Genomic DNA, 27709 nt, shown 5'->3' with positions numbered 1-27709 from the left:
AGTACTCTCAAACTGAGTGTACCGACAGCAGAATTAATTAATGGTTATCATATTAATGTATACCTGTGTGTCATGAATATATTGTGCACTACTGGAATCACAAGTTCGATACTGTTCACTAAAGCTTTAAAGACAAAGACAAGGAGACTTGAAAATAAGCCATTCAGGAATTCTGTTAAATTCATATCAAGATCTTTTCTCTTTCACGGAGCTATAGAAAATGATCTTAAAAAGAGTATTTTGAAAACTCCTTGGGAAAAAAATATGACAGTACATACAGGTTAACTGTAAGTGTTCCAACACTGAAAAGATTAGAGATGACTGATTTTGTCATCCACCGTTACCTGTAAAATAGCTTCAATTACTGTTAATGTTTTTCCAGTTCCTGGTGGTCCAAAGAGAACATAAGGTGTGGGACGACATTCGCCACTCAATATCCTTTTCACTGCCAATTTCTGTTGCTCATTCAGCATAGGATTGAAAAACTCACCAGCTCTCTGTTTAAGTGTCACAGTTTCATCAACTATAATCAAGATAAGCATATATTAAAACTCCACATAAATATTTTTAACATACATAGATTAAAGCAATTCCAATTCACATTATGCTTCAAAAAATTTTCATTTTCCTTATGTGGTAACAACTAATGAATTTCTCAAAAATTCTGATTTCATAGAATAGCATGTAGAAAATAAGCCATTAATAATTCAGAAGTGTATTGGATCTTTAATAAAATTGAAGGCCAGAAAAGGACTATGACTACATAACCCAACAATCTGTAAAAACTCTATTCAGTAATTTTAGCATCAAGCTCACTTTTTTGCCCTAGAATAGCAAAATTTCAGTAACTTTCAGTAACTGGTACTTCAGGGATAATACTGGTTATCTAGTACTGGTACTAAGTCACAACTACTGAAATTTTTTTCTTAATCCTCTCTGAATTAGTCTATCTTTAGCTTTCCACAGCAGAATCTTGGACAGAAGTGCATTCTAGGTAATCCATTCTGTATTTCTTTAGGCATCCTATTGCTACAAAGTGATAAAATCACCGTCTTTGGCAATTAAGTACGCTGATATTTAAAGTCACACTTTCCAGAAAAGCATAGGAATGATCTGGGCTTTCTGAAAACTTTTCTGAAGTTTTAGCAGCTTTGGCAAAGTAGCTATGCCAAGGATGAGACACAGCATCCCAATAACAAATAGGAAACTTTGAACATGACCAAAAATTTTCCAGTAAATGACTGGAAAATGATAATTTATTGAGTTCAAAATATATCACTAGATGTTTGTGTGATGTTTGATGTTTTGAACACTCCCTGGAAGTGTTCAAGGCCAGGTTGGATGGGGCTTCGAGCAACCTGATCTAGTGGAAGGTGTCCCTGCCCATGGCAAGGGGGTTGGAAACTAGATGGTCCTTCTAGAAGGTCCCTTCCAACCCAAACCATTCTATGATTCTATGAACTGAAGATGTTTAAGTAATCCACAGAAAGACTCCAATGAAATTTCCTGCTAGTACTGTTCTACAATTTGTCTTTAAAAGACAGAGCACAAGGACATCTAAAAGATATCTTACTCAGCCCTAAGTGATTGCAATCCAGAACTCTATACTTGAATATAAAGTATTAAAGTATACCAAGTTGTCTTGTTTGCGCAGCTACTCTCGTCACATCTGTTATGTTCATCTCCCTTGATGCCACGCACTTCGCCTGTTTGTTCTGCAGTTTTCTGACCTGAAAACAGCAAGTGAAGATAAATGCATTTATAACCTTAAGATGACAGGCAACTACCTTCACTAACACTTTTGAAGTTGCAAGGTTTTAATTTTTCCCATTAAATAGCATTATCCCATTAAATAGAATATCTACTGTGGAGACAGAAAGACAGAGTAGCAGATGAAGGTGTTAGCAATTCCCACCTTAAATTTAAGATTTCTAGAAGTTTGGCTTATGTTAACATTAAACATTTATTTCACAAATACTTTGCAGGCTCAGATGAGGATTTTGAAGCCATGCCTGAATAACTTGTTTCCTTCCACAAAAGCTAACATTCACATTCCATACCACTAAACAACAATGATACCTCTTTCAGATTGCAGCATGGGAGAAAACTGCTTGTAGGGAATGTGGTGTTTGCAAGGTTCTGGACTCGATGCCTCAATCATCTTAATAATACTGATCCTAATCCAGGGAAGTGATGAGTGTTAGAGGTTGATTACTCCTTCTCGTACAGGACAGAGGTATCATTCAGAGATGTTTTCTGCATCCCCAGAGCCATAATGTCATGGAAAGACTGCAAGGCTCATCTAGTCCTTCTGACTACTCCCTTTGCTGCTTATCCATGTGGGTACTAGTGACACCTTGAATAGATCAAGGGGGGATCATATAGCTCTGGGGTAAGCATGAGGGGTCCAAGTGATGTTCTCCACCATCCTTCTAGCCAAACAGAAAGGCCCCAGTAAAAGCAGGCATCTTGCAGAACAATAACTAGCTGTGCTGCTGCTCTCACCAGCATGGCTCTGGGTCTCTTTGCTCCTTGACTGCACATTATTGCAATACCAGAGATGTGTCTGAGTTGTTACCACAGGAGGATGGAAGAGCAGCAATATTCTCTGGTAGTCTGTAACAAATCCCCGCCAGAAGGAAGACAACATGGATGAGACTTCTGACAAACAACTGGCATCAGTGTCCTGATCACAGGTTGTGTGGCTTCCTGGAGATTTCATTCATTCACACACCTCTTGCAATTCAGCCACGAAATGTCTAGAATTTCTAGACCGAGTTGGTGACAGCTTCCTAACGTAAGTGGCTGATATACTGATAAGAAATAACACTCTAGACTTGCTGCTCATGGACAGGAAAGAGCATGCGTCCATACACCAGCTTTTGTTGCAGAGATTGCAAGACTGGAGGAAGGCTAAGAAGGTAAAGCAGCCGAGTCAGAACTCTAGCCCTTCTAGAGCAAACCGCAGTTTCTGTAAGAAATGACCAGGCAAAATCCTCTGGGAAGCTACCATGTGGGGAAAAAGGTGCCCAATAAAGCTAAAAGTTGCTTACTGAGAGATCATAAACAAACCATCCTGTTGCACAAGATCATCAGGAATTTCAGTAGAAGGCCTGCTTAGCTAAGCTTGTAGCTTCTTGATGAATTCATAAAAAGCTTATTACAAGCAGAAAGAAGGACAGGAGAAAACACTGCTTGGACAGTTGGACAAAATCAGGAAGGTCAAAGAGATCAAAGTACAGCTGAAGCTAAAATGTGGCAAGAACAGAATAATAAGAAGGGATTTAGCAAATGTTGTGGTGGAAGAGAGACAGTTCAAGGATCATGGAGGCTCACAGATGGATGAGAGAAGACAATTTATTGATGGATTATATGGGAAAGAACTCAATGCCCTTTCTGCCTCACATGCAGGCCTCCAGACTCCTGTGCAAAGTAACAGTTTGGGAAAGAAAGAAAGAAGTAACAGAAGGGGAGGACCATGCTACGTAGTGCTTAGAGACTGCATAGACTAGATGTGACTCACCATGCTGATATGACTGCGGACACTGCTGCCTATTATCTACAATAAAAAATAATCATGAGCCAGGGAATGTTTTTGACAGCAAGAAAAAGCTAATATTGCTCCAATTTAAGATGCACAAGGAAGATCTGGGGAACTATAGCTTGTCAGCCTCCCTCCAGTCCCTGAGAATATCATGGAGCACATCCTTCTGGATTCCATATCCTTCACATGATTGGAAAAAAGGGCGACCAGGAATAGTCAACATGGCTAAACCAAGGGTCACTTCATGACCAACCTGATTTTCCTCTATGATGAAGAGACTATTATGTGGACAGACTATTACATGGACAAAAGAAAAGCAGTCACTGTAATACTCCTTGACTTCAGCAAGGCTTTTGAAATAGTTTACTTATCACATCACTCTTATTTGTAGCCTAAGGACGTATTAGCTAGATCAACAGACAGTTAGACAAGCTGAAAACTGACTGAACTACTGGGCTCAAACAGTATTAATCAATAGTTTGATACTCAGCTGGAAGCTGGTCAAAAGCTAAGAACCCCAGGGTTCCTGTTGGGACCAATATTATTCAGTATCTTCATCAATGACTAGGATGAGACCAAATAACACCCTTGACAAGTTTGCAGAGAACACAAAGCCAGGAGTCACACCTCAAATGCCTGATGGTGCATCTTCAGTTCAGAGGGACCATGAGAAACTTGGCAACAGAGCCAACAGAAAACTCATGAAATTCAGTAAGAAGAAGTGGAAAGCTCCACACCTTGTGAACCAAGATAGGCCAAGAACCCACTGGCTGAGTAGTAATCCTCAGGCCCTTTTCAGGATCCTGGGCTATTGTGGATGCTAGAACTCTATATGAGCCAGTATCATGTTCTTGTTATGAACTGGAGAGGCTGAGAGAGTTTGGATTTTTAGTTTGGCCATGAGGAGGTGAAGAGGCCCATGAGGCTTAAATCAGAGTTACAAAAAAAAGAGACAAACTCTTCTTTGTAGTCACATATGATTTAACAACCACAAGTTGCAAGTGGAAGAATTCGGAAAAAATCTTGAGTGGAAAGGTGGTGAAGCACAGGTTATGCAGAGGCTGTGGAACCTCTAGACAAAAATAAACACCCACCCTCTGCCCCTGTCAAGCTGACTTGATTTAGTGTCAGTGACAGTCGTGCTTCAAATAGGAAGGAGGACTAGGTAACCTTCTGAAGGCCTTTTTAAGAAAGGTTTCTGCATCTTCTCCATATAATTTAACTAGCAGTTAGGAAACCTGGGTAGATCTCCTCAGATGATTACCTTCCATCATAAAATTATTACCTGCCCCAGTGACAGGACTTAAGTATCTACTCAACAGTAGCTATGAAAACTAGTCTAAGGCAAATCTGAAAATTCCAATTATAATCATACAGTTTTTTTATAAGCACTTTCCATTTGAGATGGGAGTGTTAGCTTAATAGCATCAGTTATCATAAAATTCCCTGTCCCCAGGCAGCAAACAAAAGCTTCTGTCATTGGAAAGCAGCAGAATACAACTTCGATTCTTTGGTACTCCATTATGCAAATCCTTTCTAACAATAGCTGTACAGTACGTGTCTGTTACTAGTTTGAATGGTATTCATCATTTTAAGGAACATTTAGAGAATAGATACCTTATTTTCCTGCTGGGAACATTGTTCAAGGCCATCATCAACACCACAATACTCAGTAGTATTCTGGGTCTTGATAGCTTGTGGTGATTGTAAAACAAGCCTTTCCGGAAATAACACTTCAAATTTAGAGGAGAAAGAGAAAGTAGAGAAATTTGAAAGCCGCACAAACACTCTGCATGTTTCACCGATTACATATTGCCGATACATCAGCTTTCTCCGAGTTGCCAAAACTGGTTTATTAGAACTAAGGTAAAAATGGTAAAGACCTGTGTGAAGTTCATATGGATTGTTCTACTCAACCATAAAACAGGAAATCAGTGCTTTTTAATAAATTCTGAGGTAACACAAAACACTGCCACTTCAATTGCTATTATTGTAACAGTATGATTTCTACAGTTCTACTGGCTCAAACAGTTCACAAAAGTTTGTTTCCACTCCTCTCCCCTGTGATGGCCAACAGATGAAAACATTCTGATGACACCTAGTCTAGATTTGGAGAGTTGTTTTTTGAAAAAACAAACAAACAAACAACAAAACCAACCAACCAAACCCCCAGAAAACTCCTCTAAGAACTTCTCAGTATGCCTTGATGTGAAAGCAATATAAAACACAAGACTCCCCACAAACAAACTCCTCTAGACAGCTTAAGTCAACTGAAGCGTACCTTTTTCACCCAGGTAGATAGCTTGCTCAACTGCCAACTGGCATCGCCTGCTAGTAATCCTATTATCAGAATAAAAGTTTGTAGATTAAAGTAAAAGCTTACATTTCCATAAACTAAAACAGTATACACCTTCCAAGGTATCTGGTATTTTTTACTATGCACCAGTGCATATAAAAATAGGAGTTCTGTATAAGAAAAGCATCATCTATTAAGAAATATGCTTGTTGTGGTTTAACCTGGCAGGCAGCCAAATACCACGCAGCTACTCACTCACTCCCCCCCCACTCAGTGGGACGGGGAGAGAATCGGAAGGGGAAGAGTGAGAAAAAGTCGTGAGTACTCGTGAGTTGAGATAAAGACAGTTTAATAAAACAGAAAAGGGAGAATAATAATTATAATGATAGAATATACAAAATGAGTGATGCACAATGCAATTGCTCACCACCCGCGCTGACCGATAACCAGGTAGCGATCGGTACTTCCTGGATCACGCCTACCATTCATATACTGAGCATGACGTCACATGGTATGGAATACCCCATTAGCCAGCTGAGCTGGCTGTCCTGATTATGTTCCCTCCCATCTTGCGTACCTAGCTCAGTCAGTAGGCATGGGAGCTGTCCTTGGACTAGGAGGGTACTTAGCAACAACTGAAAACATCAGTGAGTTATCAACATTCTCCTCATACTAAATCCAAAACACAGCACTAGGAAGAAATTTAACCCTATCCCAGCCGAAACCAGGACAATGCTGCAGAAGTGTCAATCGACAGCTTTGCTATGAACAACATTGATACATATATTCTCTAGCTCTTCAGTGAGACAAAGATAGCCTGGTGTTTCAGACTTAGTCTTTCAAGGAAGTTCTCTGCAAAGTTGATTTTACAGAGAAGATTAAGCAACTATACACAGATAACAACATCCCATGAATAAAACAAAAGTAAAAAAGGATGGGTGATTAACATCAGCAATTTTTTTTTGCTAGTCTCGCAGCCATATTGCTATTTTTTTCTTAAAAAAAAACAAGCAAAAACAAAGCACCCCACCATTTCATTGCCTGGCATTGATGCAATCATTTATAGAGGCTTAAGACAAGAATTCTTTGTACATAGTGACTACAGTTGCAGTCTTTTACCAATGAATGCAGTGGCAAAGGTGTGTTGAGAGAAAGAGATGAAAGAATTGGCAAGATCTTAATTATGTCATTCTCCCATCTGTATCCACCAAAACAATCAATTGACAATCATGTATATTTTAAAAGTCACTTTAGTAGAGGAATCATTAAATGTAGCTTTTTGGAAACTTATAAAAGTACCTGCAGTGAACAAATTCCACATCCATGGGTTCCAAGTTGTAAGCCTGTTCAAAGTCTGCATTAAATTTAAGAGTAACATCTTCATTACATATCTGTTGCCAGGATAAAAAAAGTCAGTTTACTGATTATGGTTTAGTACTTTAAACACAAAGAAGCATCTCTGAAAACATTGAACCCCCCCATCACCTCCAAAAAGAACACCTAGATTTACCCGATATCAACATATTGCATATTTACTTTATGTTATGAGGGCTTTCAGAGCAGCTAAAGATTATAAGCTAGAAAGAATAGGGAAACTATTAACATAAAGTCTTAAAAAAATACAGTAAAAATACAAAATCACCACTCGGAATGTAGATAAAATAAATCTAGCTTCCCAAAAGTCAGGTTAAACTAGTCTGTAACTCCACGAATTGCCAGCTTCCCCTTTGAAACCTGTGGGCCACAGTATTTTAAACAGGAGATACACCTTGCTTACCTCAGTAATATAGGCAACGTACTCTATTATATGCTCAGAGTAGACCTGACTTTTCAGTATCACCTTATCACCTAATTGCAAACAAAGTCAAAAGGCAACATACTGTTACAAGGAATAGTACAATTCTCGCCGCACTTAATTTCTTCCTCTTTTGCACGGTTAAACTAGGAATTTGCAGGATGCTAAATGTTAACTAACTTCAGCAAAGTTGCTGCATCCGTGAGTACCTGTTCTGAAATGCCATATGCAGTTGTATATTACATTTCAAGAGGCACCTAATATTGATGCCATCAGACAACACCTCCTGAAAACAGGATCTTGTATATTATATTAATTAAGATTCTGAATTAAATTTTAACTCCTTTCCCAGCTTTTGCTTTTGATACACCTATTGTCTTTTAAGTTATTACTACATTGTACAGTTCACTTTTGCTTTTGCCTCACCAATTTTTGTACATGAAAAATCCTAAAATATGGGAACATACATAAGAACAGACACATGCAATGCTGCTTCAGACAGCAGCCACTGTAAGACTCACACTAACAGTGCACTTCACCTCTCTAGTAGCCTAGATTAATAACTTTGTGTTCAAATATGTAAAAGACCTCTTTAAAAAAAATGAATAAGCAATGGAGTTTGTATTGCAGTGAAAATATTGATCAACATGCTATTTGGCTTTAACTCACATTAATTACTACCTGTAATTAGGTGAGGTCTGCCCTCTTCCACTCCTGGCACTTCCAACACTAAAAAGTTCCCATTCCTTTTCAAAGTAACCCCACTCATGTTAAAGTCTTTTATCTCCATTTCTGCATGGATCTCTTCAAGCCACAAGAGAGTAGAAAAGTTTGCTTTATAATTATCTAGATTAAGATGCTGAAAAACAAACAGTATACATTATTGCTGTAACGTCTACACTAAGATATTGAACCCACTCTTCTTAACATTATATAAAACACCTCTTAAGACAGACTGCGCAGCAACTGCACCTAAATACATGTATCTATACACTAGCTAATATTTTAACCTCCCCCAGTAGTCAAAGCAGAATCAGTATAGTCCTTGGAGCTCAGATACAACAGCCAGTCAGTTGAAGTGTTAACTGAGTCTCTCCCTACTACAAGGGCAGTTTCAACATCTGAATTCAGGGGCAGTCTACAAACTGAATTCTATGCTCAGCAATCCCAGAAAGCATAAAATCTAAGTACACTGGGCAAAGATGGGTGAAGAGATAGAGTCATGTCAGTCTTGGCCCTGGCTGATGATTACACAACTTATGTCCAGCTGAAAGAACCCGAACTTTCTCCCTCAGAGCTTAATGCATCTTACTGAAGAGGTATTCTCCAACAGTACAAAGCTGTATCTAAACAATGACTGATAGCACAGAATGCTTTTATTTGGTATCTTCTCACTCAAATACACGGCAAATGAGCAGTGCTTTCTGGAGCAGACTTAAAACAGTCACCAGTACCAGACAGAACTTAAGAATGTGGTTAAAAAAGTTACCATTAATGGCAGGCTTTCAGTATAAAATTATTTCAAACACTACAGAGTTTTATCTTCTTTTTGAGAGAGGATCACTAACCTGCTATCTTAATGCTGTGAACTCACGTTTTGTGTGAGCTGTTCAAAAAGCAGACAACATAGCCTTTTACATTTTTTAAAAATTAAGTATCAGCCCCAGTTTACAAGTCCTTAAAAAGCTTGGGGAAAAAAAACCAGAAGTGAGTTGCAGCGATGTTCTACCAGAAATCAGGACAAAGTTTTGGAGAAGGAATCACTGTCATAGTCTTGTTAGACTTAGGGGTTTTTGGTTTTTTTTTTTTTGGTACGTATTCTGAAATCGCTATACTTGCGGGAAGAATTTGAACAAGCCATAGTAAATTAAATTTGAGGATTTTTTTAAAAAAAAAAGTTTTGAAAAACCAGAAAAGAATCCTCTGTCATTGCAATAACTTAAGAATTTCTGCTTTCATTTGCTATGAAACAACTGCTGGTCTACTGTTCTGACACCCCAAAAACCCATTTCCAATGATGCCTAAAAAGTGAGAGTGAAGAGGAATCTTTGTTCAGCTTCTGTAATATCTGTCCCCGCCCTGTATACTTCTACTCCCTTTTCAGTTTTTCACATTTATCTTTTTGTGCTCTTGTAAGCTTGGATTCTGTGACATACTGAAACCCACGGAAGTTACGGGATACTAAAGTCTTAAGTCTACTCGGTAACAGTATTACATCATCTTCTATTACACTAAGGGCTACACATTTTTGCTAAATCAAGGCCAGCTTGAACACACACACTCTTACATAAAATATGTTTTCTTATATAAACCTACACTTGCATACCTCTGCTAGGAGAGGCTGAAAGGTCAATATGTCTAATTTCTGCTCCACACATTTTCTTAACTCATCCGGTACGGTATAATGCGGGAGAAAGCTTGGCAACTGCTTTCTGTGATTTCTAAAACAAAAGTGTATGACATACCAATTTAGCTTTCTCAAATTATATATGTCAAAAACAGCTAATTAACATGCCACATCTCAAGGGTATAAAACCAAAACACACACGCATGATAGAACAAATGATTCCTTCAAGGTGACAATTGAGAAGTTTGCTATACTAGGAAGAAAGATAAGCGTTCCAGTTACAGATTATTTGAAAACATCGTGTGTCTGCATGATGACACACATTTGAAAACATCTGTTTGCAGTTTAGGGATATTTTTATAACTAAGAAAATACTTCATATAATGGAAGCTTATTTGCAAAAGGAAAAGTTCCGAATGAAAGATGGGAAACATTTATCAGATATAGATGTCAAAGTTGCTTAAGGAGTTAAAAAGCTAACTCAGAAAACTATTTCCAATTTTCCATCTTTTTTCTTAATAACAGAGTTGTTACTTGTAGATTACTATCCAACAGTGTTTATCTTGTTTACCACATTATATAGTAAAAAGAGGTCCTGTTTGACAAATCTACAAAGAAATCAAGCAGTTCATTACCAAAAAAACCTCTTCTATCAGTAATGTCCACAATTATCTTGTTTACAACATACATATATAAACATGTACAGACTTTCCCAGTTTCCCATTTTCTTTGTCAGCATTACAGAACAGATATAGCAATACCAAATAGAGCAGTATTAGGTAGTGTTATTTTTTCTCTAATTCACAGTACCTTCTGTATTTAGGGGCAACCACTGTTGTCTTCCTTGGCTGAGGTTCTGGAATAATTTTAGGCTTTCTTGGAGAAAATGGTTCCACAGGTGCTATTAGTAATTCTTCGTCATTTGTTACAGTGGCTTCAATATAGCGTCCAACAGTAAAATCAGAAAAACCAAGCAACAGGAGTTCTTTACTGTACCCAGGATTTCTTCAAGTAAGCAGAAGTTATGTTCTTAAAACCATCATGTTCACACTTAATTTTCCTCAGCCATAAGTATTTTTTAAAATAAAATTGTAGATTCTCATTTCACTAACATATGAGACCTGCTAACTTAGGGTAATTCCTCACACTTACTCCCCACCCCGAGTTCAATCCAGGTATCATAAATAATTAAATTTAAAAAAAAAAAAAAGACAAGACTAAAAATCTCAAAACCCCAATTTCATCAAAAGCTTGGGTAAAGAGCAAAATCCCTCCCCTCAACATACTTGGTACAGAATTAATACTTCTGTCACAAGGAACATCTTGGAATTACTGTTACTGAAAAAGATTAGCCAAACATTTCCATCACAGGAACCTGTGAAGGAAGCATATCCCTTCACTGTTTGCAGCAACAGCTTTGCTCCATCTTGCTTAAGGCTACTCAGAACTGAACCCTAACTGTAAACACATAAAGTGGAGAAAGTAGGAAAGATCCTTTATTTCTGAAAAACGCACTTTATGCGTGTAAGCGGTGCTTGGGGAGTGACAGAGGAGAACAGATCAGAGGTAAGTTTCTTCAGATTGGTTTCTAAGGAACTTAAGAGATCTAACACACATCATCTGCTCTGAAATTCCTTAATGAACTCACCCCAGCACTACCCAGAGCCCAATTCTCTCCTCAGCACTAACTACATGGTCCAACACTATTACTGTTACTATGTGCCTGAAACAAAAGCATCCCAGAAGGATTCCAGCTTATTTTCTCTTTGGCAAGAGTATCACTTCTTCATGCCAACTAACACTACCTGGTCAGGTTAAAACTATAGCCTGGTTTTCTCTGATACACGAACTCTGTGCAGACACTGAACTGTCCAGATTTACGGTCTAAATCTGCAGTCTCCATGGTCTCTTAAGTGGCCAGCAAGCACTTGTTACCTTCATGCTGCAGCCTGCCCTGGAGTTTTGGGTGGATTGTTCTGTATTATTAGAAGATTCTCAAACTTTGTGGCATTTACAGATCTCCCGTGAAATATAAATTGTTATTTCTACACGTGTCTTTCTCCACAAAGGCAGGCCATGCCTGCAGCTTATCTTTCAAACTGCAGCTAAATCATCCTCCTAAGAAAATTTCTACCCCTTGCCTTACTATTTAAAATGGTAACCGAAGTAGTGTGAAAGTTAATGCAGTGTTACTTTGATGAATGAAACTATTTGACCTTGTTTTCCCCTGCCCAACTTTTAAATTATGATCATAAGAATCAATGGTTGTGGTACACAAAGTTTGTAGAGTTACAGCTGGAAGTAACTGAAAAATACATGAAAGTAAGCTTTCCAGCATGAAGTTCCTACTTGAATTTTGAAAGAGCTCACACAAAGACACTTTTTATTCTTAACTAAATCCATGAAGTATTTTGTACAGCAAAGTATTTTTGTTTTTCAAGGGTTTTCTAAGATCTGCAGACCACTTCCTCTATAAATTACACCTTCAAGGAAGAAAGCTTTTCTTCTTTTTTATTTCAGCATACATAACCTGCATTTATCACAGGACAGGGAAACTTGAAATTGAGGCATGTAGCAACATGAATATGACATCAGGGTACCGAGACTGGAATAAACACATCAGACATAACACAAAAATTCCCAGGAAACCTACATTGGCTCTAGTGCTCATCAAGCAATGGGTTTCCTGAAAAGAATATAACCAGCTATAGGCATTATCTTCACCTTACTGTGTTTTTTTAGAGAAGTTATCTACTCCCACTATATTTCTTCATTTACTACTACCATTTTCTTTCGACAAAAATCAGAATTAAGCATTAAAATGCTAACTGCTTTCAAGGTCTAATATAGGTTTCCACATCATTTGCTAATATGTACTGGCTTACTTTATTCTATACCACAAAGAGAACTGTGCCCAGAATAAGGGAACTATTAAGTCAATTTTTATGATTTGTTTCCATTGTATTGGTCAGAACAAATGGAAAGAAATACTTACACAGCTGTGCATATGATCACTATGAATGTTTTTCCACCTGGTGGTATGACAATTTCTCCAGTAATATTGACACGCTTTATTGGTTGTTCCACATCTTCTCTTTGTTCATTTTCTCCGTTATGTAGATTTTCATCTTTCACCATGGATAAGTTTTGTTTTGTCCTTGATAAATTTGTATTCTGAGAATTAATTCCTTCTGTAGTAAACAGATTATAATAAATTCTGTTACCAAAATTGCTATCACTAGCATAGGCAAGCCTTCTCAAACAAACCTACAGGTCTTCTGAGGAGTTAACACTCAGCATTCATGTTAACATTTCACAGTACCTGGAATGACTCCATTCTTCATAATGGATGTATTGTTCAATGACTCATATGTTGTTCCTCCACTGTCATTATATGAATTAATTGCAGCTTTTGAGAAGTTTTCTTGATTTATTGGCAAAGATGACGGATATGCTTCTGGACCATTCTCACATTTTTGAGGAATCTGAAAACTGAATTGCTTGTCTTTCACCCATCCAGCTAATCTGCAGCTGATTAAGGACTGTGGTACACTCCCTTTATTCCTAGAAGTTAATTAATTACATAATTAAATGCATAGTTAATGTTCTTGGGAAGCTTAATTCTACCTGAAGTCAAATACAACTGGCTGTAGCAGGTTAGTTCACCAGTGTTTCATAACTGCTATCAGAAAGAAATTGCACTGCTGCTTCTAACTCATGAGGACCAGGACCTCTGCTAAATGTTAGTATTTCCAGGTCATATCAGCTACCATATGAAGCATACAGAAATACTGTGTATAACAAACCTATGGTAACTTAAAATTTATCATTGGGTAACTAACTCTTAGGAAAGAGCACATAGCAACAAATAGAGGGTATTCAGGTGTGACTTCATTTAGGCCTCTATGCCCAGATGTGAAAAAACCCAAAACACAAAAGAGAAAACCACCAAAACAGAACACCCTCAAGGATACACCAACATAGTTCTTCAGCATCCAAGTTAAAAAAAAAAAAAAAAAATCTGGCCTGCTTTTAATACATGAGTATGCAACAGTCCTCTTGTCCTAAGATTTTGAAGACGACAGCATATCTGCAGTTTAAATTAAACACACTTACAAGTAAAAGCATTTACTTCAATCCTCATTCCAGAAAGGATTTTATTGGGATTGAAAAGAGACATAGGACTGGGGAGTCTCAAAGCACTATCTACAAGATAGGTGCTCAATAAAAAAGACTATCCTGAAGACATTAAATTCAATATGAAATTCTCTTTAATTCCATAGTATTTGGGGGTTACTTGAAGACCGTGAACCACAAGGCTCAACTATGAAAGGCTTCTGTATGAAAGACAGGTTTACAGACTATGGAGTAATGGAAAGAAAGAAAACTTAGAACAATCAGAAAGGCTTACTCTATCCAAACGATCATTCTTTTAGATTCCCCCTGCTTCAGAGTTCCAAAATTAGTCATTCTTGATACTTCCAACCCTCCTTTGTCTCTCATAAAGTTTTCATAAGGCTCATCCAGATTGACTCCATTAGAGTGAGATTGTCTGTAAAAATAATTTTAGCTAGCAATTTTGAAACACAAATAGACTCAGCAAATATCTTTGATTCAGCACAAGTTTAAGAAACACAATACCAAAGCATAGTCTCAGTATTTAGGAAGACGCAGATGAGAGGGTTCACTTTTTCTCAGCTACTTATACTTCCAAGACAATTAGATTACCTTTACTAATTTAAGCAGCAAATTAAAAACAAGCCTTTTGTCAGCAGCACAATAAACCAGCATAAAACTTTGGATACAAGACTAAAATGATTAAGAAGCTAGCTAACCTTTGCTGAAGAGCTGAATCAAATGGTGACTGAAGCTGTTATGGATCTCTTTGGGAGCTGAACCAAAACACAACAAAGAGTAACTCCTTAGCAAGGGCCCTGATTAGCACTGCAGCTTAAGAGATAAAATGACTAGACTGGAAGTGTTTTAACATGTACACCAAGCAGTTATGGCTTCTGCTTACTGCTACAATCTGAAAGCAGCAAACTGAAGTAGTTGTTAAAAAAGCTGAAAAACAAAAACTATTATCACACGAACTACTGATGAAAAATGCTTATGAAACCAAAATCACATGCTCTTCCCTGTCTGAGACAGTGACCAGAGCTCTAACCTTGCAGTGTCAGCTACCTGTAGAAACCATATAAAAAATGGTCTACAATTAAGAAACTATTCAGTTAAAGTGGCATGAAAATAACCTGGAAATATTTTAATAATCTCACCAATATTTACACACCCTAAGTATTCCTTAGTTATCTAATACAATAAAGTACAAAATGACTGCAGCTGTTCTTTATTAGCTACATCAATTTACTAGCAAAGCCCACTAGATGTCTCCCATTGCAGCTTAAGCTGCCTCAATTTTTTGGTATGGTAGGAAATACAGTAAAACTGAGAAATCAACCCTAAGGTCTACTTTTATAACTTGGCTTTAGTAATAATTTTCTGTATAAAATCCATCATTAAAAATAGGTCCAACTGAAAAAAATAAGTGAACAAATTGTACTGTTGTGCAAAGTCATGTAAACACTTGAAGCTTCATCTAGGTACAATTTACATCTATTATATCCGTTATCTCCAGTCAAAACAGCTTATTCCATTCTTCATAGTTCCTTTGAAGACATATGTACTGCCCTTAGCTATACTTCCTAGAGATCGAACAAGGCAAGTTCTCCCAAAGACTATGTTTGAGAGAGATAAGAAGGTCCTTTTTGCCCTCCTTTGGACTTTTCAATCAGTCGACAGCTTATTTTTGGCCTGCAGAATCAGACTCGGTAATCCTACCAAGAGCTTGTTAGCACTGAGAGTGACAGATTTTACAGGTAACAGCCCTATTTCTATACTTTTGGGCAGTATTTGTATTTTTCACAAGACAGACACTTAAACTCACCAGTCAAACTCTGGATCTTTGCTGCAGAACTACTACTGACTAGTTGTTGCCCATTCTACATTTGTGTAGTTGATTATTTCACAAAATTTTGCTTCTCCACCCCGAATATCATGTTCTTTTTCCAACCTTTTCTGCAATCTGTCCAGATCCTCCTCACATCATATATGCCATCTGAAGTGCCGGCAGAACCTCTCAGTTTGGTATTTGCAAGCCCAACAAATCTCTATTATTCAGATCATTAAACTATTCCACTTAGGACAGGTAACTGAAGAATCACTACAACTGAAGCAAAATGGATTAAAGAAACATCCATTTTACATCAGTTTCACTGAGAATAGTTTTCAAACAGTAAAGTTTGAAAGGACATACATTAGAAAAAAGCACAAGGTAAGAACATAAGCTTGGCATTTTTCTAACAAAACCATGCAAAATTCCTTCCTTGCCTAGCAATATGCCTGAGCTCAGCTGCTACTAGTTTTGCTTCTCTAGTAAGCACAGATGTTGCCACCTTCTGCAAAGGAAGACAAAGCAAGGGCCAAATCATATCACCTCTGAGCTTCCCAATGATCTATGATGACTTCTAGTCAACTAGTGACGAATTCACAGTATTTCTCGCTTAATAGACACAACAAAATTTAAGCTGCATAATTATAATTCATCTCTAGTTGTTATTAAGCAGAAAGAGAATGAAAGAATGAGTATTACCCATCCTGGCTGACTGGCACCAAGCAGAGAGCTCTCCAAATATAACATGACTGATTGCTCTCCACCACAATTGTGTTCACTAGGTCACGTCTAGAGGGTGAATAGCCATCAGGAAGTCTTAATGAATCCAAAGTGAAAAATATACTCTCATCTACTGTACCAGTTCTTCCACAGATGCTGGAAATGCGAACCTGTAACAGTTACTCAGTGTTACTTGATATTATCTGCTTAAGCTAACAGGCATACTACCATTGCATAGTTTTTTCCTGCAACAGCCTTTCTAGCATTAACAGAGCTGCATTCTTAAGTTTCAGTTATTCATGGGAGGTAAACTTACAGCTCTAACCTAGAATCACTGTGCTTGTCTTTAGATTTAAAAGTGTAAAGAAACACAAGTACTTCAGATAAGCATTAGGTTCCACTTAAGTGCATACTACAAGATGTACATTTGACTCAATCATGATACCTGTCTTTGACTTACCAACTTCTCTAATTTATACTTCAATACTAGCAGTCACAAGAGAAGAAATTTTTTTCCTATGCTTGACATGCAAATATTCAATATACACAGTTAAGGCAAATACAATAAACCATAAACTTAATATATGTATTCCTATAGGGAACAAATCTTTTCATTAAAATAAAAAAGGGACAACGGTTTGGCTTAAAAACAGCCAAAACACTTGAATAAATTAAAGTAAACATAATAAATTCCACAGTCATTACTTCTTAAAAAAAGTTTGAAAATCCACACATCCTCATTACAACCAATGTAACTAAAACAACAGTAAGCATCCAAATCAACAACTGATAGCCAGTAAATAAATTACTCTTCCTGTTCTAACCAAAATGTATATGCTTTTTCAAGAAGCTTTGTTATTTTAGAAATAATCCTATAAATGGATGAGTTGATATGCTTTATCTTTTAATTAAAGATGTGTTATAGAAGATCTACCAATATTAGCAACTTAAAACCACCTTCAAAACCCCACTTCACACAGGATTCCTCTTGCCAAAAACAATGTGCAGAACATTTACCTTGTCTACTCGCTTATATCTCAAAGGCTTTACAGCAACTGCTTCACTGTTCCATGTTGTCGGGTTAATAAAATATTTTGCCTGCACCCAGTCACCTTCACAAGGTTTGAAACCTATATAAAACAGAACATTTCTCAAGTTTAATTGCTACTGATGACATTTGCATTACTCCCACACAGAATACAATGCATCATTCAGATCTACCGAGTTCAAACTTCTCTTCGCAGTTCTTCCCCCAGCAGGTTATGACAAACTACGTAAGAGATGCTAGTGGGAAAATACACTTGCTTACATGCAACTTATGCTTACATCACTGCATGCAAGTTATGCTCAGTGAGAATGAACAGGTAGCTTTTTTCACCCAAATCCCTATGTTTGTTTCACAACATACACTCTATTAGAACTTCTTTGGGATGTGGACTGCAAGTTTATTAGAAGGTATTTCTATTGTACTTATCAAAAAATTAAGGAAGAGCAAGTTAGAAACCCCCTACACACCTTCACAGACGTCTTCCATTGCAAAAAAAGTATTCTGATTAATATAGCCACCATCCTTAGACAGAGAGGTAATATTGCCAATTAATATTTTCATATTTAGTTCAGAAGCATCACAAGTAGAGTTTCCCCACGTATTCTTGATGGCATCTACCTATTAATATAAAAAACCCCAACATTCAAAGAGCTGATACTTATAATTATATGTTAAACATATATGCCTACAATAAATATCAGAATTTCAACTGCTTAGGGAAGTCAAGCTCCATATTAGACAATTTTATACTCACTCTAGATGTTCGTTTTTGTACACAAAACATGAGCGGTAAACAGTAAGTAACTTCTCTTTTAAGAAGTCTGCTGTATGCTGCAACACTGACAACTACTATAATTACATGTCAATTTGTCAAATCTTTCTCATGCTTCCCTTGCTTTAGGTTTACTTAAAGACTTTTCTTCATATTGACAAGAGGACTGCCCCCCCAGCAATCTGATTGTATATAAGAGGAACGAGAACATCACTATTTCAGAAAGCAAAAAAAAATGTTTTCAAGATGCTGTTTATAAACACTGTATGTATTTCAGACTGCCCCTCAGTCATTCTTTAATAATTTGAATAAAAAAACCCCTAAAGAGCAACTTCTTGCAGACTCTCCGTATCATCACCTCAAATAAGTTTACTTGCTTAAACAGCCCTCTGCAGAACACAAGCTACAAAATATCGATGTATACAAACCATTTCCTCCCCCCAGCTATGCTGAGGCAAGGATATAGCATCTCTGCTCTTAATTACTAGAATTCCTAGAACTGCGAGTTCTCTTCCTTGCTCCCAAAGGGCCACCACCATCATTGGTTCACGAGTCTCCACTCTGCAGTTCAAACACTTGTTCTTAAGAGCTTCCTTGCTCTCTACAAGGACTGTCGGGGCCAGTAACAATGCCAATGCCACTGGGCAGAAGCACTTACTACCTTTAAGCAAGAACCGCTGACTCCAGATGGTATGTAGAGAAATTACACTGTGCCATAAAGCAGAAGAGAGATATCAAACTCTTCTTTTGTGAGGCTTATGAGGATAAGGATGTAGGAAAGAATGAAGAAAGTGTACAAGGTATCTCTGCAGTGATTAAACAAATACAGTGAACGAAATGCCCGTGGACAACTTTTTCCATGAACCGTAGTGTAAGTGTACAGGTAAGATCATTAACAACTTATTTCAGAAAGCCAAGTGTTTACAAATTCACAACCAGAATAAAGAAACTGAGTGGAAAACTAGAATAACACAGATAAAGGAGTAACTAAAAAAAACCACAACAGGACAGAAAAGAAAAAAAAAAGTTAGATGTAGTGTTTTCACTTCTACATAAAGATTAGCAACTCTGAATAAAAAGTATTTCCTTAATGTATAATGTGAAAAAAGTAATACACTGACAAAAGACTCTATACAGTGCTATCTTTCTCTTACAGATCAGCATTTGTGCACAGCTGGAAAACAGTCCTCCTATAGCCACACTTCTCATAAACATTAAGACTTTTACACTTAAATGTTATTACTACCTTTCTGTGGTGCACTTCTTGGAGGCACAATTTTCACAAAGAACACATACATTACAAAACAAAAAGAAACAGTTTGAGCATTAACTGCTTTGTCTTGATCACATGGATCCTATTCCAGATGCCGAGGCATCATCCCAAAATAAAAACTGGTGAGGGAAGCTACCTGAACTAGCCTGCGAGTTGGCTCCTCTTACAATGGAGACTTGCTTAGCAAAGGAACTGGCAACAAATTCCATGTGAAAGTACATAGTGCTATGCTTGGCTAGGACAAGGACACCTTCTATGTACCTGGTGGCGTATATTCCCATTGTGGAGCTAATAGCAGTGACCATTATACTGTTCACTTTAAACACTATACTGTTTAGACAAGTGAAAGGTAACCCCAACAACAGGTGTACTAGTCTAGACTAGACTAATTACTAGTCTAAATCAGTTTGTTTCAGAAAGCTTACAAAATACACTGTGACATAAAAAAGCTAGTTAAGGGAAGTGATTATCCCCCTTTATTCAGCACTCTTAAGACGACACCTATAATACTGTGTGCAGTTTTGGCCTCCACAGTACAAGACAGACATCAATCAACTGGACAAGTTCAGTGTAGGGTGGTTGGATGCTGGAGCAGTTGCCCTGGAAGGGGAAGTTGAAAGAGATGGGCTTGTCCAGCCTAACTTCAGGCAGACCTAACAGCAGCCCCCCACTACCTAATGGCAGGTCATCAGGAAGACACAGCCTTCATTGTGGGCCTAAGTTGAAAAAAGAACTCTTCAGGCTGGGTATAGTGAAAAACTTTTTCACCACGAGGAGAGTCGAGCATTGGAAGAAGTTGCCCAGAGAGGCTGTGCAGTCTCTCTCCATCCTTGGAGGTCTTCATGATCTGACTGGATAAAGCCCTGAGTCACCTGATCTGACCACAAGCTGACCCTAGTTTGAGCAGGAGGTTGGACTAGAAACCTCCTGACGTCTAGTCCAATCTGAACTATACTATGATCCTAATTTCTATATGTTTTACTTTGTTGAACATCATAAATATTAACATTTAAGATAGTAATAATAGCCTATGTCTACCGCTACTCCAGAGTTTGCAAACATTACAGTTAAACTATATATAACTATTTAATTTTAGTCAATATTGTTATATTGAATTAAAAGAACTATTATTACATGGTATTCTTTTCAATGACATGAAAACTCACTGTAAAAAAAAAAAAATTCTATATTTTGCTCCAGTCTGACAGACATATCGTCACATTCACCAAGAACATCTGAGAATATCAAACTTCCTCGTAAGCAATTTATATGGCTTCATACAGATAGAATCTGAATAAGCAATTACACTGTTCTACAGAAGACTAGTAAATTTACATTTAATGTAAGTTACATATGAAGTTATACTTGAAAATAATTTGTAGACCTAAGGAAATGCTTTCAACACATGAAAACACCTTAAACCTCCCAACATACGTTTTCTTTTGATATTTCTCAACTTAGCTTTCCTCGACCAATAAAACTGTAAAGTTGTTCCTTGTACTAGTTCAAAATGGCCTTCCTACTACCACTGGTAGTAGCCTGGTAGAGCCTGCAACAGAACCTCTAACTGTTCAGCGCAGAGTTTAGTTAGACTTGACCTCAAACAAACTGAAATCCAGACTTCTGAGCTAGGATCTTTCCAAAACACAAGGCAAGTAGCTCCAAACGGCACTTGAAACAATACACTGTGCAAAGGTCCACCCAAGGCTGACCACATTCTTCTGTAAAGCAGATAATATAAAAACACCACTGACATCACAGAAGTTTAAACTGCACCTTCCAGATTCTCCCCAAAACTGCATGTTGGCAGTGCTCAGGTTATAGAGCTTGCACTCATTTCTGAAATTAGAGGATTATCTTTTAGGTCACTTAAAAAACAAAGTTAAGTGGTAATATCTCATTTTTTTGGAAGGAGATAGTATTGGTGCCCAACCATAATTTTGTATAATATTTAATCATTATGCTTGTCAGGAAGCTAAATTTTTTCCTCTGCCTAGGGGATTAAAAAGAGACTGACTTCCTTCCCTCTGCCCAAAAAACCAACTATGATTGAAATGCTGTTGGCTGTTCTGAGCAAACTCTCAGGGTATCCCAACTTTGTGCCACTATGTGGAAAGTAATTCAAGGTTTAATCACCGAGTACAGAATGAGCTTAGTTTTTTATCCAAGTACTTAGAACAGACCCTGTGGAGAAGGGAGACTACTGCTGTTCTTCTGAAATTAGATATTTTACATCAGTAACACAGACAAAATCTTGGGACCGAAAGTGGGAACCCTGGACTCCTTATGCAGGAAGCCCATTATAGTCACGGTTATTCTTGCTCAACAGTAACTTTGATGCTTCCCCCCCGTCCCCCTCACATCTTTGAAAAGAGCAGTTATACCATTTTCCTTTTTATTTGCAAGAGCTCACAGATTACAGCACAGACTGAAGAAATGAGCTTTGTCTCCTTGCTTATTGAATCAAGACTGCCCTTCGACTTTAACTTTCTATAGAGTCCAGTCAGCTTTAGGCATAAGCTTGGCTTTAAGCTACTCACCCAGCCAAAAACTACATTGCCAGGAAAGATCTTCTGAGATGCCTGCAGGACTTATGGCTCATCTCAAACAGGAACAAGATAAATCATTATGTTTATCCCTAGTATTCTGAAAAGGCCATTATCTAGCACATACAGCAAAACATCCCACAACTGCTAAAATATCCTAACTGTTTTGGAGATCCTTGTGTAGTCTCTTAGTTACCAGGTTTATGTATTTTGGAGTGATGACAATATTTCAACAGTATTGTGAAAGATGTCAGTCAGATGGAAAACAAGGAAGGAGAAAGAAGATTTAAACTAATTTTTTTTGACTGTGTGTGCGAGTACTATTTTACCAACCTGCACTGAAATTGCTTGCTGGAATTACAATACTTAGTTTTCATGTAAGAAAGTCATTCAACTTAAAAAAACAAAAACAAACCCAAACCAAACAAAAAAACAACAACAAAAAACCCCAGAAAAACAAAAAACCCCAAAAAGACAAAGACATAAGGTTATCTTACAAGACACTAGGTTTTTGATAGCACTACAGCTGGTAGTATTTTAGAAACAAGACTTCTCTTTCACTTGCATTCTACGTTTCATTTTAGATCATATAATAAAACTCCCTCCCCACTAATATTCTTTCTTCAGCTTTATTTAATCAATGAAACTGCATTGGTTTCAAAACTAAAACGGATTTGCTAAGAAAAACTCCCCTCAAAATTTTGTATGTTACCAGAGTTCATTTTACTGCTTAGTGTTGCTCTCTTATATAGTTCTAATCTTTAATATGAAAGAACTTCTTTACTTTAGCCTTCAGGAATTGTTCTTGTTGCTATTTTGAGTTAAAGGAAGGACAGAACAGAAAAAAATGGAAGCATGCAACATTTTAAATCTTCCTGAAATAGAGTATTAAAAACCAGATGCCTAACAAACCCAGATTAAAAAAAAAAACCATCCACTTGATTATTAGCTGCCAGCATCTCAGAAATAGTTTTCATGAGATTATTAGTTATTACCAAGCCAGCAACAGAGCTTGAAAAAAGTCCATACAAGTAACTCTAATGCATTTCCTCAGTAGTCTACAGATTTCACGAATATATGAAAACGCATCTAAACCCCCAAACGTTACACAGAGTAAAACGCAAATCAAGTTAGTCTTCTAGCATTTTTATTATCTGTCTACTCCTACTTGAGAAGTCACATTTCTAGTCAACTTCATTTCATCAAATACAGTACAGTTACTGCCAAGTCAACTGAGAGAAAAAAAAATTCTCAGAGGTCTGCATTTATTTCAAGCTTAAGTCCAGCCTCTAGGGAGTTTATCAAGTTCAATTCATTATTTCAGCCAGAAAATTTGTCTTCTCTGTTAGCCTGGCATACATCTCATAACTATTATCATGTTCAGATGAAAAGCATATTTATTATTGATGAATAACAATTACAAAAAAGGCTTTCAGCAGGCATCCAGCATCTTTGAATTGGTTTCCTATTTATAGGTTAATTAGATAAAGATCCTTCCCTAAGATTAACAGCTATAGCGGCTGATGAAGTTAAGAGTTTTGAATCCTAGAAAGATTTTTAAATTCAAGGCAAAAAAGGTGAGAAATATAATAAAACAAAGTAATTTTCTAGATATGTTTTACAGGAGGCAACTCTTTCTCAAGACAAACCTTCACTTCTCCTTCATCCACACAGTCATACTCAAAGGAAGACCATTACAGTAAATGGAACTGTATTGTACTAAACTGCTCATGTGGTCACTCACAAAGCAGCCTATGATGGTACCTGGTTATTCTTTACAGAGACTCTACTGGCCTTAACTGCAGCTCTTCAAAACCTAAGTACCATCAACAGGCAGTGTTAAAATTTTTATTATACTTCCAGTTATAGATGTATATGTGAGCTTAATGTACATACAACACATGCCCTCCACAATACGCATCTTTTCCTCAATTTTAATCAGATGTTTTATGCAGTAATGACGCTCCAGCAGTTACATGTCCTGCACACAGATATATTGTAGAGGCCTCTGCACACGTACATGACCCCCTGGATTTCCAAGCATTCAGTAGTTTGAGTTAGCCTGACCTTCACACACCTGGGAAATTAAAACACATGGGTCAAATCCTCAAATTTTGAGGTGGATAGGGAGCAAGGAAGAGAGTACACCATATAACCTTGCTTTCCATAGACATGTCAATGCCTCAGCTGATATTCAGGGCCTTAATTAAAAGCCATGAAGCTCTTTTCCAAAAGAGTGCACAGAAAAATCTAGTGGAGCTTCAACTGCTCAAGTTTATCATCAAGAGAAGAGCCATGTCTAACAGAAGAGAAATACAAATAAGGAGAAATCCCATAGTGACAGATGAAAGTATTTTTAAAGGTATGTGTTTACTTACCATTAGTATGAACAGTTTCAGGATTGGTCAACAGACTAGTTCTGAAAAGTGTACAGTACATTACCACAGAGATACTAGCAGTTTCAGCAGAACTGCAATTCACTCTTAATATATGCCACTTGGTACCACAGAATTACTGAATGTGTCAAAATAGTACAAACTCACTTTCATATGACAGCTGGTTATGTCTGGACACTGACCAAAACGTCTCTGAAGTACCAAAATCAGGATGGTGCATAGAAGAAAGGTATGAGGAATCAGAAACACTATATACTAATCAGTGCAGGATTTTGACCTCCTTTCCCCAGTTTTTATATAATTTGCTAATTTAACACAGTAATGACGAATTCTTCAATTTGGTAACTTACACTCTTATTAAACCTGCGTATCAGAACTTTACTAATAAGATTACTAGACACATTAGAATACTTTGGCTAATCATTACCTTCCTGTTATCTGAAACATGATCCCTGAAACGACTACGTTTGCTGATTCCATTCTTTATAGACTGCATGAGCTGATAAGATGCTTAATTATAAAACATCTATTTACTAGAAAACTCAAGTTAACTTTTAAACTAGTTACATTGTGATTTGCTCTGTACAAGCAGCTTAAGCTTTGGCTCAAGCTTTTGGTCAGGGGGAGTTTAGTAGATGAAGTACACTATTCTAGCGCTGTACTTAAAGTATAATGCAGCTAAGCCATGCAGGTACAAGCCAGGAAGATGGGTTCTGTACCGCCCAGTTATCAGCTGCTTCTGGACTGCTGTCAGTCTTTGAAGCGTCAGTCATATCTACATAATATCTAAATGGAGAAGGGTCACTTGACTCAGCTTCTCAGCTAGATTATCAGAGGTACTTGAGAGTTGAGCCTGTATGATTAAAAAAACCACAGTAGTTTAAAGTTGTGACAATGTATAACCAAGTTGGAAATAGATTTACAAATGAAGTGTTAAGCAAGAAAGGTACTGAAATCTCCATTTTTATAACTCTTCACGACATTAAGCTGCCTATTTTTTACAACAGGAAGTTTTGAAATTTATATTCTTATTCACTTCAGTGCAAAAAGAGTAAACTTGCAGCCCCTGTTTTTATTTTCTTATCCATTTACATAACAATAACATAAAATTGACTCAAAAGAGTTAATACACAGAAATTTGAACTACGTATGATTAAACAAATTCTGATGCAATTATCTCAACCAATAGTTTCATATTCACTACATCTAGACCTATATTCAGAAAATCAGTATTAAAGGAACAACATTTTAAAGGAGATGGAATAAAATGATAATAAAAAACCAACAACTTATCTCCACTAGGTGAAGGGCTGGCAATTTCTCCTATTTTGTAGAATTCAGGAGGCTAAAACTATAGTAACTTCCAAAAGAAAGTCTCAAGGGATTTACAGAGAAAGTGAGACTACTATTTATCTTCACCTCTTACCCTGATGGCCTTCAAGCCACCTGATGTTTTATCCTCTTCAACAGTGGCAGTAACTTCTTGTCCAACAGTCAGCGGTGTATTTTTTGTAACAGCATCCTTTGTGAAGATTATCATGTCATCTATCATCCCATAATCATGGCAAAATCTTGTCACTACTCCTTGTACAGTTTTTAATTCTTTATCACCTGCATCCAGAGGAAAAGTGTTGACATAAAAACAAACCACTTGTTTACAGAACTATAGAAGAACTAATGAATGCTACTAAAAGTGCTAAGCCTTCTATCAAAAAGTCATTCTCTTGTTCAGCTAAAAATGCCAACAGTTGCCAACTAAGTAATTTCACATTTAAGTCTTGAAGTCTTATGGTAAGTTATGGTTTCAACCCATTAAAAAAGCTAGTTAAATACAAACTACATTGTAAAAAGTCTTTAAGCTGCATGAAAAAAATCATAGAATAGCTCGAGTTGGAAGGGACCCATAAGGATCATCAAGTCCAACTCCCTGCTCCTTACAGGACTACCTAAAACTAAACCGTATGACTAAGAGTGTCGTCCATATGCTCCTTGAACTCTGACAGGCTAGATGCTGTGACCACTTCCCTGGGGAGCCTGTTCTAGTGACTGACCACCCTCCCAGTGAAGAACTTTTTCCTAATGTCCAACCTGAACTTCCCCTGACGCAGCTTCATTCCATTTCCTCGTGTCCTATCGCTGGTCCCCAGAGAGAGGAGATCAGCACCTTCCCCTCCCGCTGCCCACCTTGAGGAAGCTGTAGACTGCCATGAGGTCACCCCTCAGCCTTCTCTTCTCCAAGCTGAACAAACCAAGTGACCTCAGCCACTCCTCCTAAGTCTTGCCTTTGAGGCCTTTCACCATCTTGGTCACCCTCCTCTGGACACACTCTAGTAGTCTGACATCCTTCTTATATTGAGGCGCTCAAAACTGCACACAGTACTTGAGGTGGGGCCGCACCAGTGCAGAACAGAGTGGGACAACCACCTCCCTCGACCAGCTAGCTATGCTGTGCCTGATGCACCCCCGGACACGGTTGGCCCTTTTTGCTACCAGGGCACACTGTTGACTCACATTCAACTTGCAATCAACCCAAACCCCCAGATCTCTTTCCGCAGGACTGCCCTCCAGCTTCTTGTCCCCCAAGTTGTATGTATAACCATAGAATCATAGAACCATTTAGGTTAGAAAAGACCTTTAAGATCGAGTCCAACCATAAACCTAACACTGCCAAGTCCCACTAAACCATGTCCCTAAATGCCACATCTATATGTCTTTTAAATACCCCAGGGGTGACTCAACCACTTCCCTGGGCAGCCTGTTCCAGTGCTTGACAACCCTTTCAGTGAAGAAATTTTTCCTAATATGCAATCTAAACCTCCTTCACCAGCTTTCTGGGGACACGCTCCAGCACCTCAATGTCTTTCCAGCAGTGAGGGGCCCAAAACTGAACACAGTATTCAAGGTGCACCCTCACCAGTGCCGAGCACAGGGGAACAATCTCTTCCCTACTCCTCCTGGCCACGTTATTTCTGATGCAAACTAGAATGCTATTAGCCTTCTGGGCCACCTGGACACACTGCCG

At 37.7% G+C, this 27709-nt stretch overlaps 1 protein-coding gene across 1 annotated transcript in view; it reads right to left on the bottom strand.

The window, feature by feature from the left end:
* MOV10L1 (Mov10 RISC complex RNA helicase like 1) overlaps positions 1-26298 on the bottom strand; it is a gene marked incomplete at its 5' end in the record, with an annotated part of 57133 nt that extends 30835 nt beyond the window's left edge. Inside the window, 16 exons of the mRNA XM_009582887.1 lie at positions 345-523; positions 1700-1730; positions 5162-5277; positions 5826-5884; positions 7140-7231; positions 7618-7688; positions 8317-8494; positions 9962-10076; positions 10793-10987; positions 12978-13173; positions 13305-13546; positions 14394-14534; positions 16632-16822; positions 17670-17782; positions 18168-18318; positions 26114-26298. Coding sequence (XP_009581182.1) covers positions 345-523; positions 1700-1730; positions 5162-5277; positions 5826-5884; positions 7140-7231; positions 7618-7688; positions 8317-8494; positions 9962-10076; positions 10793-10987; positions 12978-13173; positions 13305-13546; positions 14394-14534; positions 16632-16822; positions 17670-17782; positions 18168-18318; positions 26114-26298 — 2255 coding nt within the window. The remainder of the gene's footprint in view (positions 1-344; positions 524-1699; positions 1731-5161; positions 5278-5825; positions 5885-7139; positions 7232-7617; positions 7689-8316; positions 8495-9961; positions 10077-10792; positions 10988-12977; positions 13174-13304; positions 13547-14393; positions 14535-16631; positions 16823-17669; positions 17783-18167; positions 18319-26113) is intronic.
* Between the last annotated feature and the right edge of the window lie 1411 nt (positions 26299-27709).

The sequence above is a fragment of the Fulmarus glacialis genome, unplaced genomic scaffold (genome assembly GCF_000690835.1).
Source record: "Fulmarus glacialis isolate BGI_N327 unplaced genomic scaffold, ASM69083v1 scaffold15908, whole genome shotgun sequence".
Taxonomy (NCBI): domain Eukaryota; kingdom Metazoa; phylum Chordata; class Aves; order Procellariiformes; family Procellariidae; genus Fulmarus; species Fulmarus glacialis.
Note: the sequence above shows the minus strand (reverse complement) of the source record. Positions and strands in the feature narration are given on the sequence as shown.